The following is a 27,198-nucleotide window of genomic DNA, read 5'->3' as shown; positions in this document are numbered from 1 at the left end:
CACGGGAACGCGCAAAACGGAGGGGTAGGGCCAAGGGGTAGGGGCAAGGGGTGAATTGGGACTGAGCCTAAATAGTATAAACCAGCTTGGACGGCCATGGAAATTCATGCTTTTTATCAGCAGGGAATTCTTTGTCACCGCATTCATGCGGTTTTATCTTTGTGAGATTAATCTTTTCCAAGGACAATTATACACTTTTAAGACTTACCAGTTATGGGGAGTAGCATTTTGAGCTAAGGCATCCCATAATGCACCTGCTTGTTAAACGAAGTTCAGAGCAATAAATCATTCACTTTCTCAGTCGTACCTCATAGTCCAGGTCAAGGTGATCAAACTCCCCGTTGGTGCGGAAGTGCTGAGTATGCTGATCAAGGGTGAAATTGACATTTCTCCTGTAGCGCTCAATTACTACAGAATGCCAATGATGATCGTCCAGCAGACTGCCGCTGGTCACAGATGTATGGCCCAGGATGGAGCCGTACTGATTACTTCCTACAGTTTATTAGACATGGGAGACGGTCATTAATATCAAACATACAATATCTTCACCTTCACTGCAGAATACTTATTGATGGGAAGAACCTGTCTTCACAGTGCATTTGAGATGTTTATGTCCTTATGATACACAAGATAATGGGTTTTGTGTTTTACAGTCTATCAATATTTCTTTTCCCTCCGGCTAGGTTTTCCTGCAATGCAGGTCCATAGGATATTAAATATATAGTTCACGTAAAAATGAAAATTCTGTCATCATTTACTCACCCTCATGTTGTTCCAAACTGTATGACTTACTTTATTCAGTGGAAAATTAAATGAAAGTCAACGGGAACGAGTGTTGTTTTAGACCCAATTGACTTTCACTATATGGACAAAAACATTCTTCAAAGAACTTTTTATTTTGTGTTCTACAGAAGAAAGTATGCTATACCATTCAAAAGTTTAGGGTAAGATTTGTTTGTTCATGTCTATATGCTCACCAAGGATGCATTTATTTGATCAAAAATACAGTAATATTGTGAAAATAATTTAAACTGCTTTTTACTTTAATGTTTGAAAATGCAATTTATTCCTGTCATTACTCCAGTTTTCAGCGTCACATGATCCTTCAGAAATCATTCTAATATGATGACTGGGTGCTCAAGAAATATTCATTATAATTATCAATGTTGAAAACAGTTGTCCTGAGCTGCTTGATGAATAGAACAGCATTTATTTGAAATATAAATATTTTGTAACATAATAAATGTCTTCACTTTTGATCTTTTGAAAAAAAAAAAAGAAGCTTACTGACCCCAAACTTTTGAATGGTTGTGTTAGTCACACAGTTTGGCAAATACATGAAGGTGAGTAAAGATTATATAAGATTATAATTTAAATAATCAATGAGGATCAAACAATCAATGAAATAATAGAAGACCACAGTCAATAAATAAGCTGAAGACATAATGATATACTTAGAGTAGCACAATAATGACATAGTTCCCACCAAGGAACACACACATATCAGCTTTACCGAGGTTTATCTGCAGCAGGAGCCGGCCTCTACTCAACTCCAGTGTGATGTAGTCCCCCTGTTGGCCCTCTCCGTGCAGAATCACCCCTTCGCTCTCTGATGCTTTAAACTTCAGGGCTATCACGTCCTTCAAAATCTTCATCTTCTTCATTTTGAAGCGGTAAGAGATCACCCCCTGCCCGTCAAAATTAATCACATCAGCCCCTGTTGACAGGAGGAAGAAAGACAGGAGAAGGAAAGGAGATTAGCACCACTGAGGTGACTGGATGTCATGCCCATTTTTGGCTAAATGATCGGTTGAGTGACTGTTCTATAGATTGCTTGGGCGAAAGCATGGTGAAGTTCACAGATAAACTGCGGCTGGGATCAGGTGATAAACTACAGTGAGGAGGCAGAAAATTGCAGCTGGCTATTACCTGCTGACAAAGCCTTTCTGCTTATTGCGCAGTGGAGGAGTATTTTTGATCCCTGTCATGGCTCGGAATGATGCATACCAGAAGTTACGTCTCTCGCTCGCTCTCTTGGTTTCATCTCCTGCACTGAAACCGCATAACCTTTGTATATATTGCACAAGCTCACAGTTCCTGATGGGACTTGATTGCTTTGTAGACTGTCTTTATATCATTCTGAAGCCGTGTAAAATTATGAGCAGGTAATTATGGAAAGATCTCTACAGCAAACTGGAAAAATGAAAATACAGACGTGATCGTGTTCCCTTCCACCAGTAAGATTGAAGTGGCGTGTTTATTCTCTAGCTTTATTGAGAGATTGATTGGGTTTGATCTGAGCTTAATTAAAATGCAAATGATGGTGTTGGTTTTGCGGTAAGCTTGTGAATGCATTAACTTAAGGTTTGGTATGGCAGCAATAAAAATACCCCCCCCCCCCCATATATATATATATATATATATATATATATATACAGTATATATATATATATATATATATATATATATATATATATATACACACACATATACACAATGCATATATTATTTTTTATATTTATTTTTAAAATCCTTGTGTTTAAGCTTACACCATATAAATTACGCATAATCATAAATAATCATATAAATAAATAAAAATTGACAGAAAAGACAGAATTCTAACTAAAATAATGTGATAATTATGTTAATTGACATAATGAAATGATTTATGGTGGGCGGTTCAGAAAACAATGTACAAAAATAATATATACAGGCTATGTTTCGGGTCTACAGTAAGTGGTTATTTTTTTCCAAGTCAGTCAGCGAGTAAGATACTGTATTTCTTTCCATTATTTAAATGGATCGTTCATGCATTGTATGCATTCCTGAGGCATGTAAAATCAATTTGCATTTATCGGCTTCCATTAGCAGTGGAAATTACAAAATTCTGCAACAACTGTTAATTGTTCTACATGGAAAAAGCGCGTGAGAATATGCATTCTGTGTAATCTGTCATGTGCATAACAACCAGGGGATGCCTGTAGTATATAGCGTCTACTGTGATCGTGTGTGTGTGTGTGTGTGTGTCTAGAGTATCTGCATGTGGAATTAATTCAATTCTCTCCATGCACCCTGCTGGGGACTGATTACTACACTAATGCATGAGTATGTGTACTGTGTCTGGCCAGTTGCTCTACCACTCCTCTTGTCTCTCTCTCGCTCTCTCTCTACATTGCCAATCCCCTTCACCTCCATCACGAATGCATTCATCCGTTCTCGCCCGATCAACAAGGTCAGAGCACTGCATTCATTCGCATTCTGTGCTTCATCTCCACTGCAGGACTTGCTTATCTTACTCCCATTCTTTCCCTCTATGGTTTCTGAGAAGGGCTCTCAATCTCTATTCCTTTACTGCACATCTTATTTATTTTCACGCAACAGTCAGTGCATTTCCGTGTCTGAAGAGAAACTGAGTGGTGGAAAAAGTGTTTTTGGACATATTAATATGTCCCTGTGGGAAAATTGGTTTGGACACATGGTAACTAGTCATTAGCTGGTTCATTTGCTGGTTTGAGAAGGTCATTACTTGGTTCAAGCTGGTCAATGTAAAATGGTTAAAGATAGTCATTAGCTGGTTCAAGATGGTCATTAGCTGGTTTAAAGATGAACTGAACTGAAAGAATCAACGTTGATAACGTGTTGTTTATGACAATTAAAAGTAAATTACACTAAAAGTTTGAATTACAAATATCAATATAGCTCTTTTTTTAAGCAACACAAAAATTGCGTTTGTTAGTATAAGAACACTGGCAATTCCGATGACGTCACTGGCATGGTAGGACCTGCGAAGGTATATAGGCAGCTGCAGCTGCAGGTCCTATATACAGACGAAAATGAGTAATTTTAATGGCATGGGTATCTGACTACCACCACACGCCCGGCCCGACACATTAACTGTAATTATGAACCCGAGCCCGATTTTAACCCGACCATTTTTTAATACGTGGGCCGTTATAACCAAGGGCGGCGCCAGAGAATTTTTTAACAAACATAGGCCACTTAATATTTAATATTCAATTATTTTAATTATCACAATTAAAGTATTAACATTTAGCACAACATTCAGCATTAAATCAAATATTCTTATAGATTTATTATTATTAATGATAATTAATAATGAATAATTTCAACATAATATCTCATTATTTTGTAATATGTACATAATATGTGTGCGGTGCAACAAGCAAGATGTGCATTTGTAAATCCGGTGACGCGCGTGCATTGATTTTTATTAATAAACAGTGTTGGCTGCAAAGATGAAGTTGACGATCGCCATATCCGTAGTGAACTCGCCTACAGAGAGAAATGCACATCATGGATTACATAATCAGAGAGTAGCCTATTTCTTTTCGTTTTGAATTGTTTCATTTAAAGACATTTCAAGCTTTCTATATTTCTCATGTCTGTAAAGCATACACTGAGTTTCGGTTAAGTTAGGATGAGATGCGCTCCAGTTCACGTGCAATGCAAGTGACTGTGCAGGCGCCTCCATGATTATATTATCTGCTATATTTGCTTCTTATTTATTAAATACAGGCAATTCGTTGATGAAAAAAATATTAAAATTAAGATACAATTTATACAAAACGAAATTCACTTTAAAGAAAGGCTTTCTACAAAACAAAACTTAATGAAGTGGTCAAAATCATGTCTGACCCACTCCATATCTATCGATATATTGCGCATCCTATCTTATTCATGCTGTTCACTTTTTTATATTCAATATAGATGAAAAAAAAACATTATAATATTTTAACAAATATGAAACTAAATGAGCTTATTTAATGGCTACAACAAGTATAGTAGGCCTACAGACACTCTATTTGTACAAATTGCTGCACATTCATTTACTTCTGAATTTTGCACACATAAGTTGAAAGGCATTTGTTTGTGCATAGTAAAACATATCTGCAACATTTATCAAGTTAACGGATAATTGTGCGTGCATTTATTAATTATTATCTTAATGAATAATGCAACAAGGATGAAGCATGTAAACTGCGTTGTTTGTTTATTCAGAATGGAATGGATCGCAAATGGATCCGAATGAAGAAACGTAAAAAAAAAAAAAAAAAAGTGAACTCCCTCTGCATCAACAATGTGCCCTGAGACGATGAACATCAGCTAGCTTCAGGGTGAGTAGAGAGGGACATTGAAATCTGTTTACAGCCCTGCTGTGGTTTAATTAGCAGCTAGTAAACACATTATTATCGATCTGTGATATCGTCGGAGACGAGTCATGATTTATACAGTTTATATGGTCGGAGTGGTGGCTAGCTTGTGGAGTTTGACAAAAGTGATTCCAACGTGTTTAGCTGCTAGCTATTTCCCTAGGTTGGATCGTTTGGTATCTAGCTTGGTTTTGTGACTCAATTTCAATTAATGCTGAGTGTGTCAGTCTTGTTGAACGCTATAAAGCCTAACGTTACACGTTATATGTGCGTGTAAGTGAATATGTACATGTTTTGTGTATGTGACAACGTTACATCCAGCCCTTTGCTTAGTAACTTGCTAGCATGATAACAGTTAACATACTTCTCTGTCCTCTGCCTGACGTGAGCTTTTCAGCGCCCTGTCTCTGCGCTAACATAGATAGCATCGGTGGTGTTAGTACTTTCCATTGGTCTATCGGTCTGCCCTGTACTATAGCCTGAAAAGTTTAACATTGACAGAATGGCCTCAGGTTTAACCCTCACCAGTGAACCTGTTGTATTGAAAGTACAACTCTCTAAATAGTCTGTCGCTAAAAATGCTCACTACAGACTCGAAATCCAGGGGCTGCATGCTATGGCTGCTCTGCTAGTGTTGGTTAGCAACGGAGTAGCTTACCATGCCAGTGACATAGCCGAATGTTGAAATCCAACATGGCGGCGCCTGTGTAACAACAACAACATTTTCAACGTACCATTTTATCCCTTTTAACAAATTCTGCCCCTTTAATAATTGTACCAATGAGAATAAATAAAATACATGTTATATCACCTTTACTCAAAATTCCAGTTCAGTTCATCTTTAAGATGGTCATTAGCTGGTTCAAGCTGGTCATTAGTTGGTTTAAGATGGTCATTACCAGGTTAAAGCTGGTCATTAATTGGTTTAAGATGGCCATTACCTGGTTTAAGCTGGTCATTACCTTCTGTAAGCTGGTTTAAAATGGTCATTAGCTGGTTTAAACTGGTCATTAGCTGTTCACACTGGTCATTAGCTGTTGTAAGCAGCTTTAAGGTGGTCATTAGCTGGTTTAACCTGGTCATTAGCTGTTCAAGCTGGTCATTACTCTCTGTAACCTGGTTTAAACTGGTCATTAGCTGTTCACACTGGTCATTAGCTGGTGTAAGCAGGTTTAAGGTGGTCATTAGCTGGTTTTAACCTGGTCATTAGCAGCTCAAGCTGGTCATTAGATGGCGTAAACAGGTTTAGGATGGCCATTAGCTGGTTCAAGCTGATCATCACCTATATAGTGTGAGCTGGTTTAAGATGGTTATTGGCTGGTTTAAACTTGTCATTAGCTGTTCAAGCTGGTCATTACTCTCTGTAACCTGGTTTAAACTGGTCATTAGCTGTTCACACTGGTCATTAGCTGGTGTAAGCAGGTTTAAGGTGGTCATTAGCTGGTTTAACCTGGTCATTAGCTGCTCAAGCTGGTCATTAGATGGCGTAAACAGGCTTAGGATGGCCATTAGCTGGTTCAAGCTGATCATCACCTATATAGTGTGAGCTGGTTTAAGATGGTTATTGGCTGGTTTAAACTTGTCATTACCTAGTGTAAGCTGGTTTAAGTTTGCTTCAAACTGGTTATTACCTATTGTCAGCATAATATGGTCATTAGCTAATTCAAGCTTGTCATTAGCTGGTGTATGCTGATTTAGGAAGGCCATAGGATTTAGGATTGCTAGTTTGTTATAGGTAAGGTTGTCAATTTAATGAGTTAATGTGATTATTATTAGTAGCATTAGTAAGTATTAGATTTTGATATTGTTATCTAAAATGTGTAAAACGTTGAAAAACAGCGAGATGTGACACTATGGCATCACAGATGTGCGTTGACTGTTTGACAGTTCTTGTTGCAGGTCCCACAGGTCAGCTTGAGCCAGCAAATGATCAGTTTATACCAGTAAGAAATAAATGTTTCAAATCATATCCACCAGTTTAATCTAGATTTTCCAGCAGGGTGAGAATAGTGTGTATTTATGTCTCCCTATGCTCTCATAAACAACCATTTGGGGATGGTGGCACATATTTATCGGCATCAGTGATCACCTGCATGAGATGACTTAGGAATATGAGCAGATCCAACAGCAGGAAAATCAGTGCAGCCAAACCCCCCTCAGCTCCTCACGAGCAAGAAAACAGCTTGAGGAATAATATGTATCTAAAGATACCAGGCTTCATTCATACTTGTCATAAACACAAACATTCAGAAGAGCCAGGCGTCAGGTTTATTTACACTATCATTATTTCAATGGCAGTATAAAAACAGAAAAATGTCTACTATGCTGCAGTTTAATCAGTGCCAATTTTATTTTTTATCTTGTCCACAAATAAATAAATGAATAAATGAAAAAAGTGAGAAGTTTGAGAACCATGATTTAAAAAAAAATCATTAATAAAGATGGTTCTTCTGGTCTGGGGTAAAATGACCGATGATTACATCACTGTAATGAGAGAACTGAGTGTGATACTTCTCAAACCAATTTATGGGGGTGTTAATTGAAATTTGTTATCAAGATCAATTTGGCAGCACTTAATATAATGAAAGTGATGAATTTGTCAAGGCTACACTCCATTTCAGAAAACAGAGCATGTTGATGTAATTTTTCTCTTTGCTAATGAAATTACAATATAATAAAAGGCTAGACTGAAATAAAAAAATGACAAAAGAATACCAATTAAGCAAGTGGAATGACTATGCCGTTAATTCACAAACGTGACCTACAGGGGGCGCTTACCCTGTGAGCCACATTCACATTTCCAGCTCCAAAGACTCATTTGGAAAGCAGTGCTGTTTAAATCCATGATTTGCAAAGACTGATACCTTTCAAACAAATGAAAATCCAGCAAAGCTGTCTCTGTAAGATGATAGCTTATCCTGTAACCACAACTTCAGTGCAAAGACAGGACAAATATGTAGCATACATTGTGTTCAATGAGTACATTGTTTGTTTTTTCATCTTGTTGGTTTTGTGAAGTTGCACCAGATACCACGAACATGTAACCAAGGTCCAAAGTTAACACTTGCCAAATGCAAAAAAAAAAAAAAAAAATTCAAAGGGACACAAATACATTCTAAATTAATAAAATTATCAAATTATTTTACATTATTCTAATAATTATAACTTTTTTTAGATGACATCATAGTAGGGCAGGGTGATAAAACGATAACGATAATCATCGCAATATATTTTTCCTCTATAAAATTATAACAAAAATTCGCTAAGTTTTCTATATAATGTTAAAGCACTATGCAAATAATGCTGCACATGCTTGTTGCAGACTGTCGCACTGGTGACCATAACTTATAACCGCTGGCATTTCTGTTGAGTACGAGAAACATTAAATGGCAAAAACACGAAAAGCGGAACAAAACAGAGGTGCTCATTTGAACCATGCGCCACACAGAACATTTAACACACCGCAGCGTGAGCTTAGAGCGAAAGCATTTACTCGCTGAGAACGCTGACCATCTCAATCATGCGACCAGTAAACACTGCTGTGAGATCCATAGAGAAGCATTTGAGTTCGGTGCAGAGTTCTCCCAAACAAACCACAAATCAAATCCCTCGTGATTTAAACTAGTTTAAAGCCCGATGGAACAGTGCACACTTTCTCAACAATACTAATGCGGAAACAGGAGAAACCCTGAGCCAAAACAACAGAAGGCTTTTCAATAGATAAGTTGCCAACACTTACCATTATTTACTGTAGTAACACTAACTGAGGCCATGGAATTGTGGCAGAAATGTGGGATATTTTCTTATCGATTTTTCTTATATTATTAATGTAGACATTGAAGGAGTAACGTAATATAATAGCAGTTTTTGTACATTTGTATTTATGTCTTTAGGTTACTGTTTTTCATAACAAATACTCTAAGTCACGGTTCGGTACGTACCTCGGATTTGAGGTCACGATTCGGTACGAGTCTGGTACATTTACTTGTCCGCCCCCCTGTGTTTTCCCAAATAACCCATCATGGGAAGTGTGGCAAGCAGGACGAGGCCGAAGGCCAAATGACGTGAGAATCTCACAGATGCATAAAAGGAGGAGCGACGACAGTGAAGGACGAGAGAGGACCAGGCCTGGACTATTTTGTGTTATGTTTTGTTTATGTTTGTGCGGCAGTCGTCTGTGAGGGGCTGCCACTTTTACTTTTGTTGTGTTTATTTATTAAAGCTCGCCGGTTCCCGCCTCCTTCTTCCCTGATCCTTTCACTGCATTACAGGAAGGTTTGGCAAAAAGTTAATTTTGGACCCTGGTAACAACTGCCCTGATTGATTTAATAACAAGTGAAGTGAAACTATATATTAAAAAGTATTGACGACCTAGGGGTGTCAAACTCAGTTCCTGGAGGGCCACAAGCAGAGTTTAGCTCCAACCCTAAATAAACACACTTGATCTAGCTAATCAAGTTCTTCAGGATTACTAGAAACTTCCAGGCAGGTGTTTTGTAACTGACTGAAGCTACACTCTACAAGACAGTTTGACTCATGTTCAATTCAATTCAATTCACATTTATTTGTATAGCGCTTTTCACAATACATCGTTTCAAAGCAGCTTTACAGAAAATGCATGAGTCCACGTTACAATTTAGAGTGATTTGTTATCAGAGGTAACTGTCTAAGTTATGTATTTCAGAAATATACATATACAAATCAGTTTGCAATTTTTTAAAATAATTTAAACAATGTAATAATTTAAGGCAGAAACAATGAGCTCATTGAAGTAATACATTTGTTAACAAATGATTATGACATATATAAAATTGTAGCATTAGTGCATGTTGATTCAGAGTTTGCTTCATCTGTACTGAAGTCCTTGCATTAAGTCCTCATGTACCTAGACTGTTGTTTGGCTCAATTTATATATAGCCAAAAACATCATGTTGGAGAAATACTGTGCTTGATTAAACAGGGCACAGTATCAGTTCTCTGTTCAGTTTTAGTGAACACCAGGGTGGCATAATAGTGGATATCTGTGCAAATCATGGAAATGATTTGTATGGGATGGATAGCTGACCTTGACTTTCAAAAAAAGTTGTGTCAGCCAATTTCTTTTAATTGTACTGGGATCTTTCCGAATATATATTGCCATCTTGCACTGCATATTAATCACTCCAGTGATGCAAAAAAGCTTAGAACCACGTTTCCTCAGTATGAAAAGAAACTTTTAATAGATAAAACTGTCAATTTTATACTGAGCTTAGCAAATGTTCCTGCTTTAATAAAGATAAAAAAAAAAAAAAAAAAAGCACAGTTATTAGGATGAAAATCCCAATCGGTTTCAACATCATATATATTCAGCATCATATAAATAACTGCCACAAAATGCTGTCTTAGCTGATATCTGCTGTGGAATGTGACAGTGCAGTGTCAACTTACAGTACGGGCACCCGTAGATCTCGAACCTGAGGCCGATCCGTCCTTCTTCACTCCAGTCTAAAGGAATGATGCGCAAATAACGGGCCACAATCGGGTTTTGCAGGTCATGCCGAACCACACTCTCAGTATTGGAGTTACCTGCAAACGCCTGCAAGACAGGTGCGACATTTGTTACTTCACTTTTTAAACTTAAAACCTAGCAATATCTCACATAAATAAAACTGCAACACGTAATCATAAACCACAAAGACTTCATTTCCTTTTCTTCCTTTGTGTAAATATTCAGCACAACCGATATTGATTGAGACATTGAATATTTTTCTATTATTTACATTGTTAGTGTCACTTCCTCCCGGCAATTTCTTCTGTGAAAAAGTTTGGACAGATTTGTCTCATATCTAGTCAAGTGTGGTTTTGAGAGATCTTCATGAAACTCTCTCTCCTGTCCAGTCTGAGAAGCTGTAATCACCAGACCAAAAATAAAATAAAAAAATCGAGGCGACATGTAGGTGGAATCAAGTTGCATGGCTCTGTGGTTCACGTTGACCCTACGCAGCTTCTTGTGTCACGCAGAGCAAGAAATTGATGGAGTGGTCCATTGAGTGGTGGGGAACTTCAGTTGCCATACAGACCATGTGGGATTGGGTGATAAGCAGCTCAAAGCCACCAAACTGGAATGATGCGGATTATAGTACTTGCCCCCCTCCCTCTCCCTCCACTAAAGAAACCACCATTATATGGACTTTATTGTACAACTGGGGATTTCTTGTCAGGAACATGCTGAACATGTCAATATTGGAGGCTCCATACGGTGGTCCAATGTTTGAAGTGCTGATTACTGTGCTCTGTAGTGGGCAGCTGGGGAGTGTTTACTTCATTTTTCACTGCAAAGAGAGAAAACTGAGTTGTTGTGAGGTTTCAGGTGACAGTGTTTTATGGGTGGACCTCCTGGGCAAAATGAGTAGGCAATAGTACAGAACAGGGGTTTTCATCCACTAGGGGTGCTATGGAACGATTGAGAGAACTTTACAATAGTGTATTTTTTATAAATATTACAAAGTGTATTATAAATGTATTGCAAAATGTAAAATATTAATATTCATAAATAAAATAAAATAAAAGCATTCATTTAGAAATGAATAATTTTCACACACAAAAACTGCTATTTTGGAACCATATTTATTGTGAAAATTGTTAAACAAATACAGTACATTTGGATTTTATTGAAAGAGTTTCAGGGTTATTATAGTTAACTAGGTTACACCTTATTTTAAGGTGTCCGTGTTACAGTGTAATTAATTATAAGTGAAATACTGAGTAATAATAATTACCTACATGTATTTACTATAGGGAAAGGGTTAGGATTATTGTCATCATCTTCGTCTTCATTGGATCTAGCGTTAAACGTTCTTTAGAAAAACAACAGAATTGCTAAAACTTTCAAATGAAAAAGAAAACAGGAAAATAAAAATAAAAATGCAAACTAATGAAAAATGTGAATAAAAACTACAATAATATCTAAATGACTCTAAAATAACATTGAAGTGTCTCTCTAATATTGTAATATTATATTTAGAACTACAAATAAATGTCAGAAATAAAAAATAAAAAGCCAACTCCAACAATCTCCCTGAACTGTTTTTACTCTCACTACATTTATTTGGCCTCAGAGACACAAAATTAACATCTTAAATGTCCGCTGACCTATTTTTTACTTCCATTGTGTTTAGAAAAGCGGATTAATCCTCATAAATCTGCATTACTTCACCCGGCACAAACCAGGCTAAAAATTCTGCCTTCCTAACCAGAATGACTCAATTTTGTCGCAGTTAATTCCAGATTCAGACCTTAAACAGTCAGCGAGTGTGTAATTAGTTAGCCAAATGTGAAGTCGCCCTGAGAGCTTTGCTGCCTGGCATGTTGTTTAATCAAGCACCTTCACAATTTAAAGCACAAAGGCCTGACGGAGATAGAGGCTGTCTTTCATTAGTGGAGAGTTCGGGTTTAGGAAGGAAGCCAGCTGTAACTATCATAAGCGGCACATTCACTGGTTTCCCATAGTATAATTAAAGTTGCTTTTACTTATTTTGTGGTAAAGCTCCTGGGTCTCTTCTTCCTTTTACAGCTTTAAACAGCCATCCGCTCTTTGCACATTTCTCACTCTGAGAATGACGGACACTGTTCTGAACGTTTCTGTACATGCAGGTTGACCAGGCGCTCCAACCATCATAACAAGAATAAAACATGCTGATGGTTGTTCATGTTCGATGATGATCTTTTTCTTCACTAGAAATTGTAAGATGTATGCGTCTGTAACGTGCTGGAGAAAGCAGGCGAAGGCGAGGATCTAACTGCTGGGTTTTATTGAAATAACACATAGAACAAATACTAAAGAACTCCAGGGATAAAGAAACAAAACCACGAGAATGACTGAACTAGAAGCAACCATACATGTACAACAACTGATAAAGTAACAAGTGAAAGACAAGGGCTATACATACACAGGGGCAAACAAGCTTAACTAGGAAATGAGGAAACAAGATACACCTGGGGAGACTAATCAACATGAAAAACTACATAGGACTACAAGACTTAGCACAAGACAGGAAATGACAGCGGCAGGTTTGACCAGTTTAACATCCTTCTTCTAAGAAAGTCTAATATATAGCTGTATAATACTGGCAGATTTGTGGATGCCTGCCAAATAAAACATTCAGGTCTTGCAATTGTTTTCAGTGTTGTTTTATGTAACCATTCTTTTGTTAGGCCTACATCAAGAAATTGATTTTGTAATATTTTACCCCTAGAGTATGGGAACTGAGAAATATTTCTGGTATCTTTCCTATTGACAATCATACGAACAATCTATTAAAGCTAAGTACATTACCAAAGCAATCTGAGATAGTCCTAAATCAAAATTACAGTGAATCACGCAGCTGTCACACATTGTGATCCAACGCATTAATCTGTTTGACGTTCATATCACATTTTGAATGGCTAATTACTATGCTAACACAGGTGCAGAGTTTGTTGTGGTCTCAACTGATAAATTAACTTCAGCAAAATTGCACAGCACTGCTGTCCCCACCACTTATTAAAGGGGCATTCCACCCATTTGAACATTGTTTTTTATTTAAAGTGGGTCATATATGTAGTCGAAATGTAAAATAAATTTTGAATTTGGTGCCTTCGTGACCGAGGAAAGACAAAAAATAACTTCAGGACGCATTTGTATGAAAGACAACAACTCCCACAATGCACCACAATGCACCGCAAACCACTCCCACTAATCCAGAAAGCACATATCTGCCTATAAGAGAAATCACTCTTCCGTCTACAAGGCTAGCTACCAACAGAGCTTGAAATTCATTTCACATTCACACAAAATGTCTAGTTAGTTGGCGAACTCATTAGTGCATTACTCCTCGTTTGTATTTCTTTCGAAAAGGTGAATTATTGCATGGTACCTGGATGTTCAGTCAGAACATATGCGGTGCGAAACTAGGATAGTTCTCAACACAAACGTCCGTGTCCTCGTCTGATTCAGAGATTTCGTCCAGGAGAAATTGTCATCGTTGAAATTCTTTGCCGCAGACGGACTCTATCTCTGTGTTCGTAGTTGCATCTTACAGTCTATGAGTTGCATAGTGAGATCACCGGCGCCACCAGTCCGCCCTAACTCGAGCCAGTCCGGGCTCCTCGTCCGCGGCAGGCAGGTCTTCTGCCTCGGCTGCTCTTCGCTATAATGCGGCTTGTAAAGGTAGCCACAAACACCTGATTCAAGCATCAGACTTCCGAAATCCTCTTCTTCTATATCATATTGAGCACTCTCCTCCGCTATTGTCATAACTTTACATCTGTCTCCACAGCGCCTGTTAGCTTAGCTTCAAACAAGATGGAGGATATTGCTTTCAGTTTCAGAGAGTAAAGTCCCACCCACTGATCTGTAATAGGTCTGTAGCGTGAGCGGGTCCCGCCCCCTGGGAAAGATGAGGAACTAGTGCTTGTAGTCTCAACAGAAATCCCCCCCTCTTACACTTCCTCCTACAATGACGCAAAATGACGATTTTTGCGTCATTGTAGGAGGAAGTGTAAAAGGTAAATAGGTAAAAAAAGGTAAAAAGATTTCTCCCGTCTCAGGGGAAAATGAGAGAGTGTTGCACGACCATTCAATAGTATGACTGGGTTTCTAACAATGCAAAGCTTAATGCAAATGGGTGGAGTGTCCCTTTAAACAATTTAGTAGTAAAAGTTACAACATTTTATTGTTACAATATTTCATGAGTCCATGCAAGGATTTGTACACCAATAACAGAAGTTTAAAATCAATCCTATAATAGACTGGAAGCCAATGCAGGGAGACCAGGGTAGGAGTAATGTGTTCATGTTTTTTAAAAAAAATTCCCATTAAGAGTCTAGCAGCAGAGTTTTGAACTTTTTGCAAATAAGAAATAGATGACTAACTAATTCCCTTACATAATGCATTGCAATAGTCAAGTCTTGATGTTATCAAAGTGTGGATCGCAGTTTCAAGGCCTTTAAACGTCAAACATGACTTCATCTTACCTAGATTGCGTAAGTGAAAGAAACTTGACTTTACAACCAAATTTATTTGTTTGTCCGAGAGCTGTCAATATACACACCTAAATTTCGAACATGTTTTGACATGGCGACAAAGAGCCAAAATCTAGCTGTGCTGTCCCACCCTGGCTCCACTAGAATGCAAACTATAATCTCAGTCTTTTCATTTAGATGTAAAATTTAGAAGCCAACCATGTTTTAAGATCTAAAAGACAGACCATAAGAGGTTCCAAACCATTTCCATGTTATAGTGGCAAATACACTTGCACATCATCAGCTTATAAGTAAAAAGCAATATTATATTTCTTGAAAATATTTCCCAAAGGAATCATATGAGAGAGAATAAAATAGGAGCAAGAATGGAGCCTTGAGGCACACCACACATGATCGGTGCTGATCTAGAGGAACAGGCCCCTATATTAACTACCATGCTTCTACCAGTCAAATAGGTTTTAAACCACTTCAGGACCTTCCCCTGAACCCCCGCATACAGTACTCCTCCAACCGTGAGAGCATCACTAAGTGATCAATTTTGTCAAAAGCAGCAGTTAAATCTAATAAAATGCTAACACAACAGAGTTGCCAGCATCAACAGTCAGCAACAAATCATTGAAAGGTTTTACAAGGGCTGTCTCAGTTGAGTGGTGTTTCCTAAAGCCTGACTGGTAGACTTTGCCGATCTTATGCTCTTCTAGAAAGTTATTTAATTGATAAAAAACTACTTTTTCTAAAAATTTTGATAAAAATGAAAGATGAGCAACCGGTCTGAAGTTAGCCAGGACAGTCAGGTCCAAATTTGGTTTCTTCAAAATAGGCTGCACAAAAGCCTGTTTCAACATGTCTTTACTTACCACTTCTTGTAACCACTGAAATGTAATCAATTCAAATTGATTAAAAACTGCAGTAAACCAAGCAGGACTTGATGATTTCAAGTCATTGGTGAGAAATCCACTCTAATTGCCTCAATCTTAGATATAAAATAGTCAAGAAAATTCTCACATAAAGTCGGGGACGATACTAAATTTACCTTAGTGGAAGGATTTACTACTGTATAAATAATATAAAAAAATATAAAAAAATAATAAATATTTTCGGATTATTCAAATTTTCTAGAAATATCTAGATTTAGCCGATCTTACAGCTCTCTGAAATTTTGTTTCCTTAAAAATGTCATAAGAGATTTGAAGATTATCCCTTTTCCATTTTCTTTCAGCCTGCCTGCAAGCTTATCTATAGTACCGGCTCTCATCATTCAACGAGGGATCAGACTTATTTTTACGGCATTTACTTTTTAGAGGAGCCACTGCATCTAACACATCTTTACAGGTTAAGTGTATCAGTTGAAGGTGTTCATCCACTCCCATGTCCTGAAGAACACTGTCAGCACATTATAAACCTCCCTGAAAATTGTAACAAAACAAGTTGTAGATGAAAACCTAAAAAAGTCAAGCGTAACGTCAATTCTGGCAGGTCACGTTAGTCAAGCTCACATCAGTTGACTCTCAGCTGATCCACATCTACCTATAGGAATACAACGCCTATCACTGTATACATATATAAGCTCCTTCAGTATTATCAACAGCCATCGAATTTCTCAGGAGCTAATTACCCTCCTCCATCCCCAGCTCCTCCTCTCGTCAGTCAGGATTTGGCATTTTGATTACCCCTGAATCAGACTGAATCATTCTCTAATTATGTTGTACATTAAAATGAATTAATGATATCTGCAATACATTCATGTTGGTTCTGTTCTGTTTACCCTAAGGGGTGTTATTGCTGCTCTCTCTGCTCTTATCCATGCTAGGCTGCATGGATGCACAGGGAGTTCTTGCCCTGAACAGGACCATACCACCAATCCAAACTGTATGCTAATTGACGATAGTGGTCCTGACAGAAATACTTAATAGATTTCATGGGGTTGTTAAAATGGCAGAAAACAGGAACAGGACAGGTCTGTGATCAGAGATACTGTAATCACTTAATTCTAAGTCCTCAATAAAGACTTAGACTTAGAAGTACTGGGATAAAAGTTTATAGTTCAAAAATAAACGCTGCGGTATAGTGAACAAAATACAGTAAAGCACTGTTTGAAAGAAAATTGACGCTTCAAATAAAGATTGTTTCAATTACATTGTTACATCAGTAGGTCTGTGTCTACTTTCAGATGCACTCAGCATACTCGATTAAAGAAGTCACAGCTCTCCACTGATATATAAAATATAAATACAATCATAACAAATTAAAGCCAATAATTAATGTTTAAAACAACAGTGTTGTTTTTATGATACCATATTTACTACTTTTCCACCCACTGTAGGTCTATAAACATGAAAATATACAGATACCTTCGTCTTTTTCCATGTCATACATGGCTTGCTCGCTGTAGATTCTTTTAAGTACTGCTTTCAAGATCATGCGGCAAGTCAGTATGATGCTGAAAAACCACCATTTTACTTCAATGTCAAGGCAACTAAGTGATGAGGATCTCAAAGCGAGCATTCAGGATTCATTGCAGGGACAGACACATTTAAAACCAACTACATAATTGCAGCCTTGCTTAAATGATTTATGGACATTCAAATGCTTTTAAGTGGAATCGCAACCACATTTTACAGCATAATCGACGGGACACCCAGCGATGTATCTCTCTGCCAGCAAAGTGAAAGCATGTGAATCAAAGTGAAAAAAAATGTGATCCAGTATTTAAGAAACCATTATCTTCCAACCGAGAGCATTTGGCACCCTCGTACTTTTCTCACCACTTGGGGTTGTCTTGACAGATGAGGTGAGGACAGCTTTTCTCTCAGAAACCAAGAGCACAGCTGAATCAGTCAAAATGCCAGTCATATGCAGATGTGTGTATAGGGCTGACAGGGCCAGCTAACTCAGTGGCAGTCTGAATCGGTGTACTTTAGCGATGAGAGACTCATTTCACAGTGTAAGCAAAGTAAAGTCTAGATCAAGAGTGAGTTAACGGTGGACAGGGTAGAAAATTGGCAATGCAAGTCCATCAATGGTTATTTTCTGTTAACTTACTACATTCTGAGACTATTAAAATGACACTGAAATGGTTTAAGTGTAACAAAAAAAAAAAAGTAAAGTCTTATAGGCTATTCAAGCCTAGTTTGCAGAATATGCACATTTAATGAAACAGACCAGTAAAAATTGTGAATTGTGTGAAAAAAATCTCACAGATATTCCCAGCTATTTTTTATAGACATTGTAGACAAAAAAAAAAGGTACATAAAGCAAAACAGTATTTTTACAATGGGATAAAAAGGTACACGAATGGAATTAACAAATAAAAAATCTAATATATCAAATCATACAATAAAAAAAAATATACCGTTACATTTACGGTAAAAAAGAAAAAGAAAATGGAAGCTGTGGTTGCCAGAAATTCACAGTAAAAATATTTCCAGTATTATGGGGTGCCTGTACAGTATGTTCACAACTTATAACCTCATATTTTATCAAGGGATATAATATTAATATACCAAGCTACTTGAACTAAATCATCTTTTTTGCTTCACTAATAACCTCCATAATAAGTAAGAAAAGAAAAAAAAAGTAAAAAAAGAAACCCACATGTAAGTGGCCTCTTCATAAAACATGGCCACATAAAAACAAAGGCACTACAATAATCCAACACCCTAACGTACCCTAATGTAAATTTTTAATAACAAAAATAAGGACAAACAAAACTATTTATAATAAATAACATGTTCTTATAAAATAACAATGTCGTTTTACTGTTTTTTATAGTAATTTGTTTGTTAATTCATAGTTTTTAATTAAAAAAATAGAAATATCTGTGTTTTACAGTAAAATTACATATAATGTAATGTTAACCTTTTTTTTTTACCGTATAAGGTAAGGTAACCCTGTTCATCAATTAACAGGTTTTTAATGAAGCAGTCTTTATCTGTAAAAAAAATACAACAGGTCAGACAACAGTCAAAAGAAAGGTTATGAACAGGATCATTTTCAAAACAAAGCTTGAGAAACCATGACAGAATATGTGGATGCAAACAGTTCTAACGTCAGGTGTATCTGATTCTGATTAATCTGCACAATAAACCTACCAGTAGGCTAAATTCCACTACACTTATTACTGTAAGATCAAAAGTAACAATGTATAAGTTTTTTTTTTTTTAATGCCACTGATATTTTGAAAAGACGTAATGGTGAATTGAGCTGCACAGTGTGTCATTATTGGGAAGCCCTTGAGGGTCTCAACGTTGCAAGAAAACGAATTCGGGGAAATGGGAAATCAGAAGTTCAATGAATCTGCTATACACATACAAAACAAAGTTCCTGAAGTTGAAGAATACAAGAGCCTTGCAGATAGTACCTGGAAGAAACTCGTTCACTTATAAAAAGATAATTAAATACAACTCTGTTAATCTTCAAAAAACATTTTTTGTATAATATTTTGGTAGAAACAAGATTTTAACAGGGGGTCTGCAACACATAGGGGGGCCCGTAGATGGTCAGCCAATTATTTTTTGACAGCAAATTATTTTTATGTGTGGAAAAAAAAAAAATAATTAAAATAACTTCTTTTAATGAATCTGTTTGAGATCGAATTAATGCTAGAAGTTTTGCTATAAATTACAGACATGGCATCTGAAGAATATTTCTAATTCTTCTCAGTTATTTTGCTTTATTTACAGATTTAATCATAGGCTCCTTCTTACGTAGTAGAGCACGTTCGCACATGCACACTTCAAAAACGACGCTTTAAATCACTTGACAAACTAAAAGACGTAAATGACATTATGTGTTCTAAAAAAAAAAATATTGTACTGAATGTCAGCTTGTTTTTTTGGCTCAAGATAGGATGTACTGAGTCCACATGTCATGTAAACAAGAAGCTATACTTCTAACCACAGGTTGAGAGAGAGCTGTCATTCCAACCACAACTTTGCGATGCTGTTTGCGAATGTTCTTTGGAACTATGTTTTCGGGAAACACGAGTGGGCTGGCCTGGACTCCGGGCTTCTGCGTGACTCTTTGAACTATATCGACAGAAACTTGCGACCATAGCTGGCTGAAAATGCTTTTGGGAAACACACCCCTGATTAGTCAGATAAACTAATCTGTTGTGATTGGTCGATCGCTTACAGCAAGCATTGGAAACGTAATGCCTATTAGGGCGTAATGGATCATGGTTGATCTTTGATCCATATGCACCAGACCCCACGGTTCGACATGCATGTGATTCGTGGATTAATTGCAAAGTTTAACCATCATATAGTGAAAGTTTATCATTTGCACATGTTTTGTCATGCCAATTTACACATTCATGCGATTTTAAACCATTCCAGTGAAATAAAATGGCAAAAGAGAACTTTAACAACAAAACAGCTTTGACAAAGATTAATCTATATTTAATTTATACAGTAAATAATATAACACATATAACACTAAATAATATAACATTATATAACACTAAAGTTAAAAAAAGCAAAAACAATCAATCAAACAAACAAACAAACAAACAAACAAACAAACAAACACATTTATACATATATATACTACCTTTCAAAAGTTTGTGGTCAGAAAGATTTTTTTTTTTTTTTATAAAGAAATGAATACGTTTATTCAGCAATTAAATTGATCAAAACTAATAGTAAAAAAAAAAAAAACATTTATAATTTTACAAAATATTTTTATTTCAAATAAATGCTGTTCTTTTTAACTTTCTTTTAGTATAAATACATGAATTGATACTTTGCAGTCACGTGACTACCACGGATACCTGGCGGGCAACAAACGGGTATTTTCAATGTTGAGTCCTGTAGTTCCAGGACTTTCTAGTTGCTATCAAGTCTGTTAGCGAAATCGCTGCATAACTATGGACTAGGATTAACTCCAAGGTAGCTAAATTGTGTAAAGCAGACACTTTTTTTGAAGATAATCGAGCAGTAATAATTCCTCCATAAATAATCTAGCTCTACTGTTGGGTCATCTCTGGTTCTCATTGAAAATCATAGATATCGCAAACCTCAAAACAACCTATCACACACTTTTGTTGTTGTTAGCAAAAAACGACAGCTGTTACTGTGCGTTCACACCGCCACCGGCGAGAGCGTCAAAGTGCCCGGAAATCCTTAATTTTTAATGAATTTTGCCGCTCTCGCCGGCGGCGGTGTGAACGTACAGTTAGTCTAGCCAGAGAATGACGGGCTCTGGTCTTGCTTAGACTCATAACACAAACAGCTGACTCGCCGAACCAGCTGGTGTATACTGGTGGTGTTGATTAACAAAACTACAGTAACTTAAAGACACGATTAATTACATGATCATACACCCATTGTATTCAAACAAATGTTGAAATTACCTTTGATGGTAATTTGCACAGACGTGTGTATACTGTGAAGGTTGCTTATCTCATCTGCGGTTAGTGCATCCAATTGCACAACAACTATCTGGCATGTCGTTTACACCTCAAAACACCAACTTTTGTATAGTAAAACTGGCGACCCTTGATTAGTTTACTGGGTTTCGTTGCTGGAGAACGATGTTCTTGCCCGCCAGCCAGTACTTGTGACGTCACGTGCAAAGTATCAGTATGATACTTTGCACATGCAATAGGCCAGACTTAAAAACCAAAATTTAATCTCGTACAAGTAAGAAAAAAAGGAATATACTTTTGTAAATATTGGATATAATATCAAAAAATTCCTCTTCGTTGATCCTAAAACAGCAAAACTCTTGGAACGTCAAACAAGAAAATACCCAGCAGTCAGAATGAGATCCGTGTAATAGGCAAAAACTCACAGTGAATAAAACAACTATGGGCTTTTTACACCCCATGCGAGGAATACGCCTCGTTTCACTGGCTTTCTAAATGCATGTTTCAGCAGATTAATTGATGGAGAGGTTTTTCTGCCATTATGCCACATAGAGGGCTGCGGGACCACATGGGAGGAAGAATATAAGAATTCAGCGTGTGCTTATTCAGAACAAGAGGCAGCGGTTTGGAGTTCATACAAAATTGACTGCAGGGGCTGAGAAAGAGTATCAATAATGTATGAGCCTCCAAAAGGATCCATCAAAATTCAATTCACAGAAAGGTACTTGTGGTGGAAAAACCCCAAACAGGTCGCTCTAAGAGTTGGTGTCCAGGAAATGATGAGGAGAGAAAGAAAAGAAAAGCGTTCAGAGGAGTGACAAGAAAGTGCTTAAATAAAAAAATAAAAAAAACTACTACAGCATTATCAGATAAAATCAGATACTTCCAGGGGTTCCAGCACCAGCAGAGAAACTGCCACTGAGATGAGCGGGAATGTTAACGGATAACTTTCTCTGGGTATTATTGACCTCTGTGGGTAACATTTAAAAACTGTGAGAGACGGCACAGTCTAGTCGTGACACAATGGGGTACCTGCTAGAGGCTAAAACACAGGGAAATGTCAAGCCTCTGAGGAGGTTAACTTGTAGCTTTCACTGAGAATATACTGTGCGTGACATCTGTCATGTCACCTGAGTGTTCCAGCTCAAACCTGAATGGGGAAACCTATCCGCTTTTTTCGAATCATGATCAATCAACGGGAATAAATCGCATGGTGTTTGAGTGAGACTTTGCGTGCTCAGCACCTTCCATTTGATGGTGAGGTTCTGTCAACTCTTCAATGAAAAAAACACACTGTTCTTAGCATTTCCCCTTATCCCTTCCTCTTAAAAGGCTATTTAAAATGAGAGGGCTTAAAAGTGTACAATTATTTTGTGATCTTAAAATATTGTAGCCTCCCCCTTTTTCGAACGATGGGATGATAGAAACTGATGCAGAGCCAGATTTCCACAGTCCTAGGTTAAGCAAATAGCTCCAGTTTCCACAAAATTATTAAGCACAAATGTTTTCAACATTGAAAATATTAAAGAAATGTAAAATCAGCATAATAATTTCTGAAGGGTCATGTGACACTGAAGACTATGAAGTAATGGCTGCTGAAAATTCAGCTTTGCCATCACAGGAATTAATGAAATTTTAAAACATATTAAAATGGAAATATAAGTTATTTTAAATTGTTATAATATTTCACAATTTTACTGTTTTTACTCAAATTCAGCTTTGGTTAGCATTCGAGATGTATTTCAAAAACATCTTACCAACCCCAAACTTTTAAACGTTAGTGTATGATTACAAATTTCGAAAGAATCATAATCAAACAACAACATGCATTATGTTAATTTTTGCTGATTATGCTGATTTTACATTTCAACAGCAACTTCTGATAATCACATACAGTACATCATTGTTCAGCTCTCAATGAGCTCTGACACAAGAACCAGCACAATTTAGCTGGAAAACTGCTATACAATAGGGATGCACAATATAATCATAATACAATATCAGCCATTTGAGCAGTTTTTATTTATTGATACCAATTTTTGTCAATTAGTGATAATTGTGTCTAAATTTGTATAAAAAAGTAATATTTAAATAATTAGATATTTATTGGTTGTTGTGAACATGAAAATAATCAGATTATAGATTTCAGACATAATTCGAATATCAATGCATCCTTAGTAATAATAATAAATAAAAGCCAACACTCAGCACTATAAAAAAAAAAAAAAAAAAAAAAAAAAAAACATATCTGTTTAAGAAACTGCATGTTGACTTTAGTGTTGCATGGTAAAATTCAACTCAAGTATATTGTAAACCACAGAGTATGCAAATATTCTCCATATAAATCCATAAATAATGTTATTTGTAAATGTTAAGCAAGACACCATTCAGTCACAACAGTATAGACATTCCAGCTGGGCGACACTGAAGACTCATTGGCTAATAATGCATGCACAGCATTGAACCCTGGGCTATAGAGTTAAATAGAACAAGGTGTAAATATAAAATAAAGCAGTCACACGGAGAGGTAAAGTGAGCTGTGGCGTAAAGGTTCGAAGATTACATCTGTCTGCTCACAAGTAATTAAAGTCATTTTAAAAATAAACCAGGACATGTGCAGTTAAATAGTGTCTAATTGTCTTCAAATAAATAGCAGAGAGATCAGTTGAAATTAGCTCAAGGTTTCAAGCACAAATAAATTTACATTTGTTATAAACTGTAGATCATATTAACAGCAGTCAAGCTTTCATTAAAGATTCAGCACACGACACAAAAGTCATAGCTGGGATTATATTGCTTTCTGTTAGTCAATCAGCTATGAAATGGAATACATAATCTCTTATGGATCAATTTCAAAGACGTTTGGATCAAAAGCATTTTAGCAGCATTTGCGTTCACATGTATTTGATTGGCATAAAGTTGAACTGTTATGCACAAAGGTCTTTGCAGGAAACATCAAACAAGTCAACAAAGGGAATTTCACTGATTCAAAATCTTTTTTCACTCTTTGGTTCTCTTTAAAGCAAAAGTATGCAGCGTACAAAAGTCAAGTACTTGAGTAAAAGTACTCAATTAAAATATTACTACAGTAAAAGAATAAGTACTAATTTTCAGTTTCACTTGAGTAAAAGTACAAAAGAACTTGATTTTTAATGTACTTAAGTATTACAAAAGTACTGATCGATGAACCATATATTTATTCTAGCCAGTGCTAGTCAGACTAGTCAGTAATAAGCAACTAATAAGAAAGATTAGTTCACTGCATACATTTAATATGTACTGCAAACTAACCAACTTTTTATTTGATTAAAAACACTTATTATCACTATCAAAACATTAAACTTTAAAACACTAAAATATCAATTTACTGATTCAAGTGTGCAAACAAGTGAAATAATACATTATAGTAGGTCTATTTTCAAAATGGGGAAAAAAAATATTATTTCTGTGAATATTTGGTGACAAATAGTATAAAAATACAATGTACAGACGTCACAAGGGCAAAATGTATCCATAGTATAAGAGGAATGCTATGCAAACACACTAGTTTATGACCTAAATATGATTTCATTGACTATAATAAATGCCAAAATTGATAATAAATCTAACATCAGGCAGTCATTGTCTAAAAAAGGCAGAGATGTGCTCAACCAGTACAAACGCATTTCAAAACACAACTGAAGCAAAGACAAATTACCATTCCATGCCATTCCTGAAATAATGAGGTTTCATAAAGAGATACATTCGCTCATCTTTTGATCAATCTGAGGTAATTTATTATTCCCTAACTAAGTCTGACCTAGATAAACAACCATGTCAGGAATGTCTTCTTTCCCTGATGAACACGACAAACATGGCAGTAGCAATGAATTACATGGACATAAAGCGAACTTTTTATTGTGAGCAATTCTCTGACATGTCATAAATCCCAAACGGTTCCTTTGTCAACGTCACATTTAAGAATCTGTGGTAAACGGAAATCATTGTTGACTTATTTATCTCACATCAGGGATCAAGTAAAGTCACAATATTAGATGTATTGCAGGGTCAAAGAGCACCTTCACTGATGATGTGAACATAGCTTAGCGTTGAAGGCATAGGACATCATATGTCACCACAATACATGGCGGTTTGTCATTTTGTGAAAAATAGCATATGACTGTTACTTTGCACGCTAGTATACACTTTTCCTATCTCTTCTCATTGTCAAATCCTGAAGCCAAACTGCCATTTAACCTGAACTGAAATTATTTGGGTTTTGGGAGGGGAAGGAAATAGTGACAGCATGATTGAAAAATGTCTCAACATTTTTTTAAAGCTATTCAAAATGCACATAAATGCATCCATGAACCTGAACAGAATGCTAAAAATGCTGCACATGGCATATAAAAGCACAACAACTAGCCATTATTCATTGACACAAAAGGCCTTAATTAATATTCAAGCATATAAGCCTGTCAAAGAAAAATAATTAAAGGCAGGGCCCAAAATGTGATGAAAATTATTCAGGAGTAGAAAAAATTATCCAGTCCAAAACTGAACTGCATATAAATCAATTGGACTCGATATTTTGAAAGTCTACTTTTGATTGCTGCTTTAATATTGAAACCATGATTGGTAGACTGGTTTTCCTTGAGTGGTGAGTTTCTTCAAGAGGGGGCATGCAATCAGATATCAAACCGAATGTAAAAACATATGCTCCTCAATCAAGCTAATTTTGCAGGGCTTTAATGAAGAGTTTGTTCGCTTTTGCTTTGCTTTTCTTTTGTCAGTCTTTTAGGCAACAGTTCCCTGATACTGAATGGCCAATTTTATACTGCTGTAGCAACTGAAACGATTCCTAATTCCCACCTCGGTCTTCTTAGTGTTCGAAAACTATTGATCTAGCCAGAATTAAACAGCAATGCACAGTGACCTGTACATTTTGTAGAGATGAACTGGAATCCAAGGGCATTTCAGTTCACAGAACGGGTAGAAAAAAGCTTCATTCCCTTTTCCAACTGAGAACCAAAAGAGTTCAAAAGTGTGTAGAGCAGAATGCAAGGAGGGTTAATGATAGGAAATGCCTGAGAGTTGAGGTGGTGATCACGACAATGCTAACGCATTCCACGATAATTGTGACTTTGAATAAAACATGCATTACAGAAAACAGTGCCTTAATGTGTAATTATGTAATGTGACACCCAAATTTATTTGCATTAAAGTCCTTTCTCTATAGAAGAAGTGTTTCCAAACTAGTTTTTCTCAACATTTGAAGTATCAATATATACTGTAAAATGAAAAAAAAAAAAATTCTAGCAGCAAAGTTTACAGATGTATTCTGTCAAATTACAGCAAATCAATTAAAAAATGTCATGCAATAAACTGTAAAAAAAAAATAGAGAGTACATATTATGTTCACCATTACTTAAATTCATTGATGTCAATTGATTACATAAAAATTAACTAATTAATCGCACATTGTTCTGTAATTAAACTGTAAATAATATGTTACTTCTTTAAATGAAATTGTCAAAATCGCGAGTCTGTTTAAATTTCATGGTTTATGACACTTATAATTATATAATTTTTATAAATAATTAATAAGTTATATAATTTGATCTTAAACAAGTGAGGAAAAAGTGGGTTGAATCCAAAAAACTGAACAAATTTTAGAAT

At 36.3% G+C, this 27,198-nt stretch overlaps 1 protein-coding gene across 2 annotated transcripts in view; it reads right to left on the bottom strand.

The window, feature by feature from the left end:
* cntnap2a (contactin associated protein 2a) overlaps positions 1-27,198 on the bottom strand; it is a 386,613-nt gene that overhangs the window by 192,676 nt on the left and 166,739 nt on the right. For both annotated transcript variants that reach the window (XM_079862570.1, XM_079862571.1), the window contains exons 4-6: positions 10,599-10,746; positions 1,514-1,717; positions 308-492 (exon numbers count right to left, since the gene is read on the bottom strand). In XM_079862570.1, the coding sequence (XP_079718696.1) occupies positions 308-492; positions 1,514-1,717; positions 10,599-10,746 (537 nt within the window). The remainder of the gene's footprint in view (positions 1-307; positions 493-1,513; positions 1,718-10,598; positions 10,747-27,198) is intronic.

This window comes from Squalius cephalus (assembly GCF_949319135.1).
Source record: "Squalius cephalus genome assembly, chromosome: 25".
Lineage (NCBI taxonomy): Eukaryota > Metazoa > Chordata > Actinopteri > Cypriniformes > Leuciscidae > Squalius > Squalius cephalus.
The sequence above is the reverse complement of the archived record's forward strand: the minus strand, read 5'-3'. Positions and strand labels throughout refer to the sequence as shown.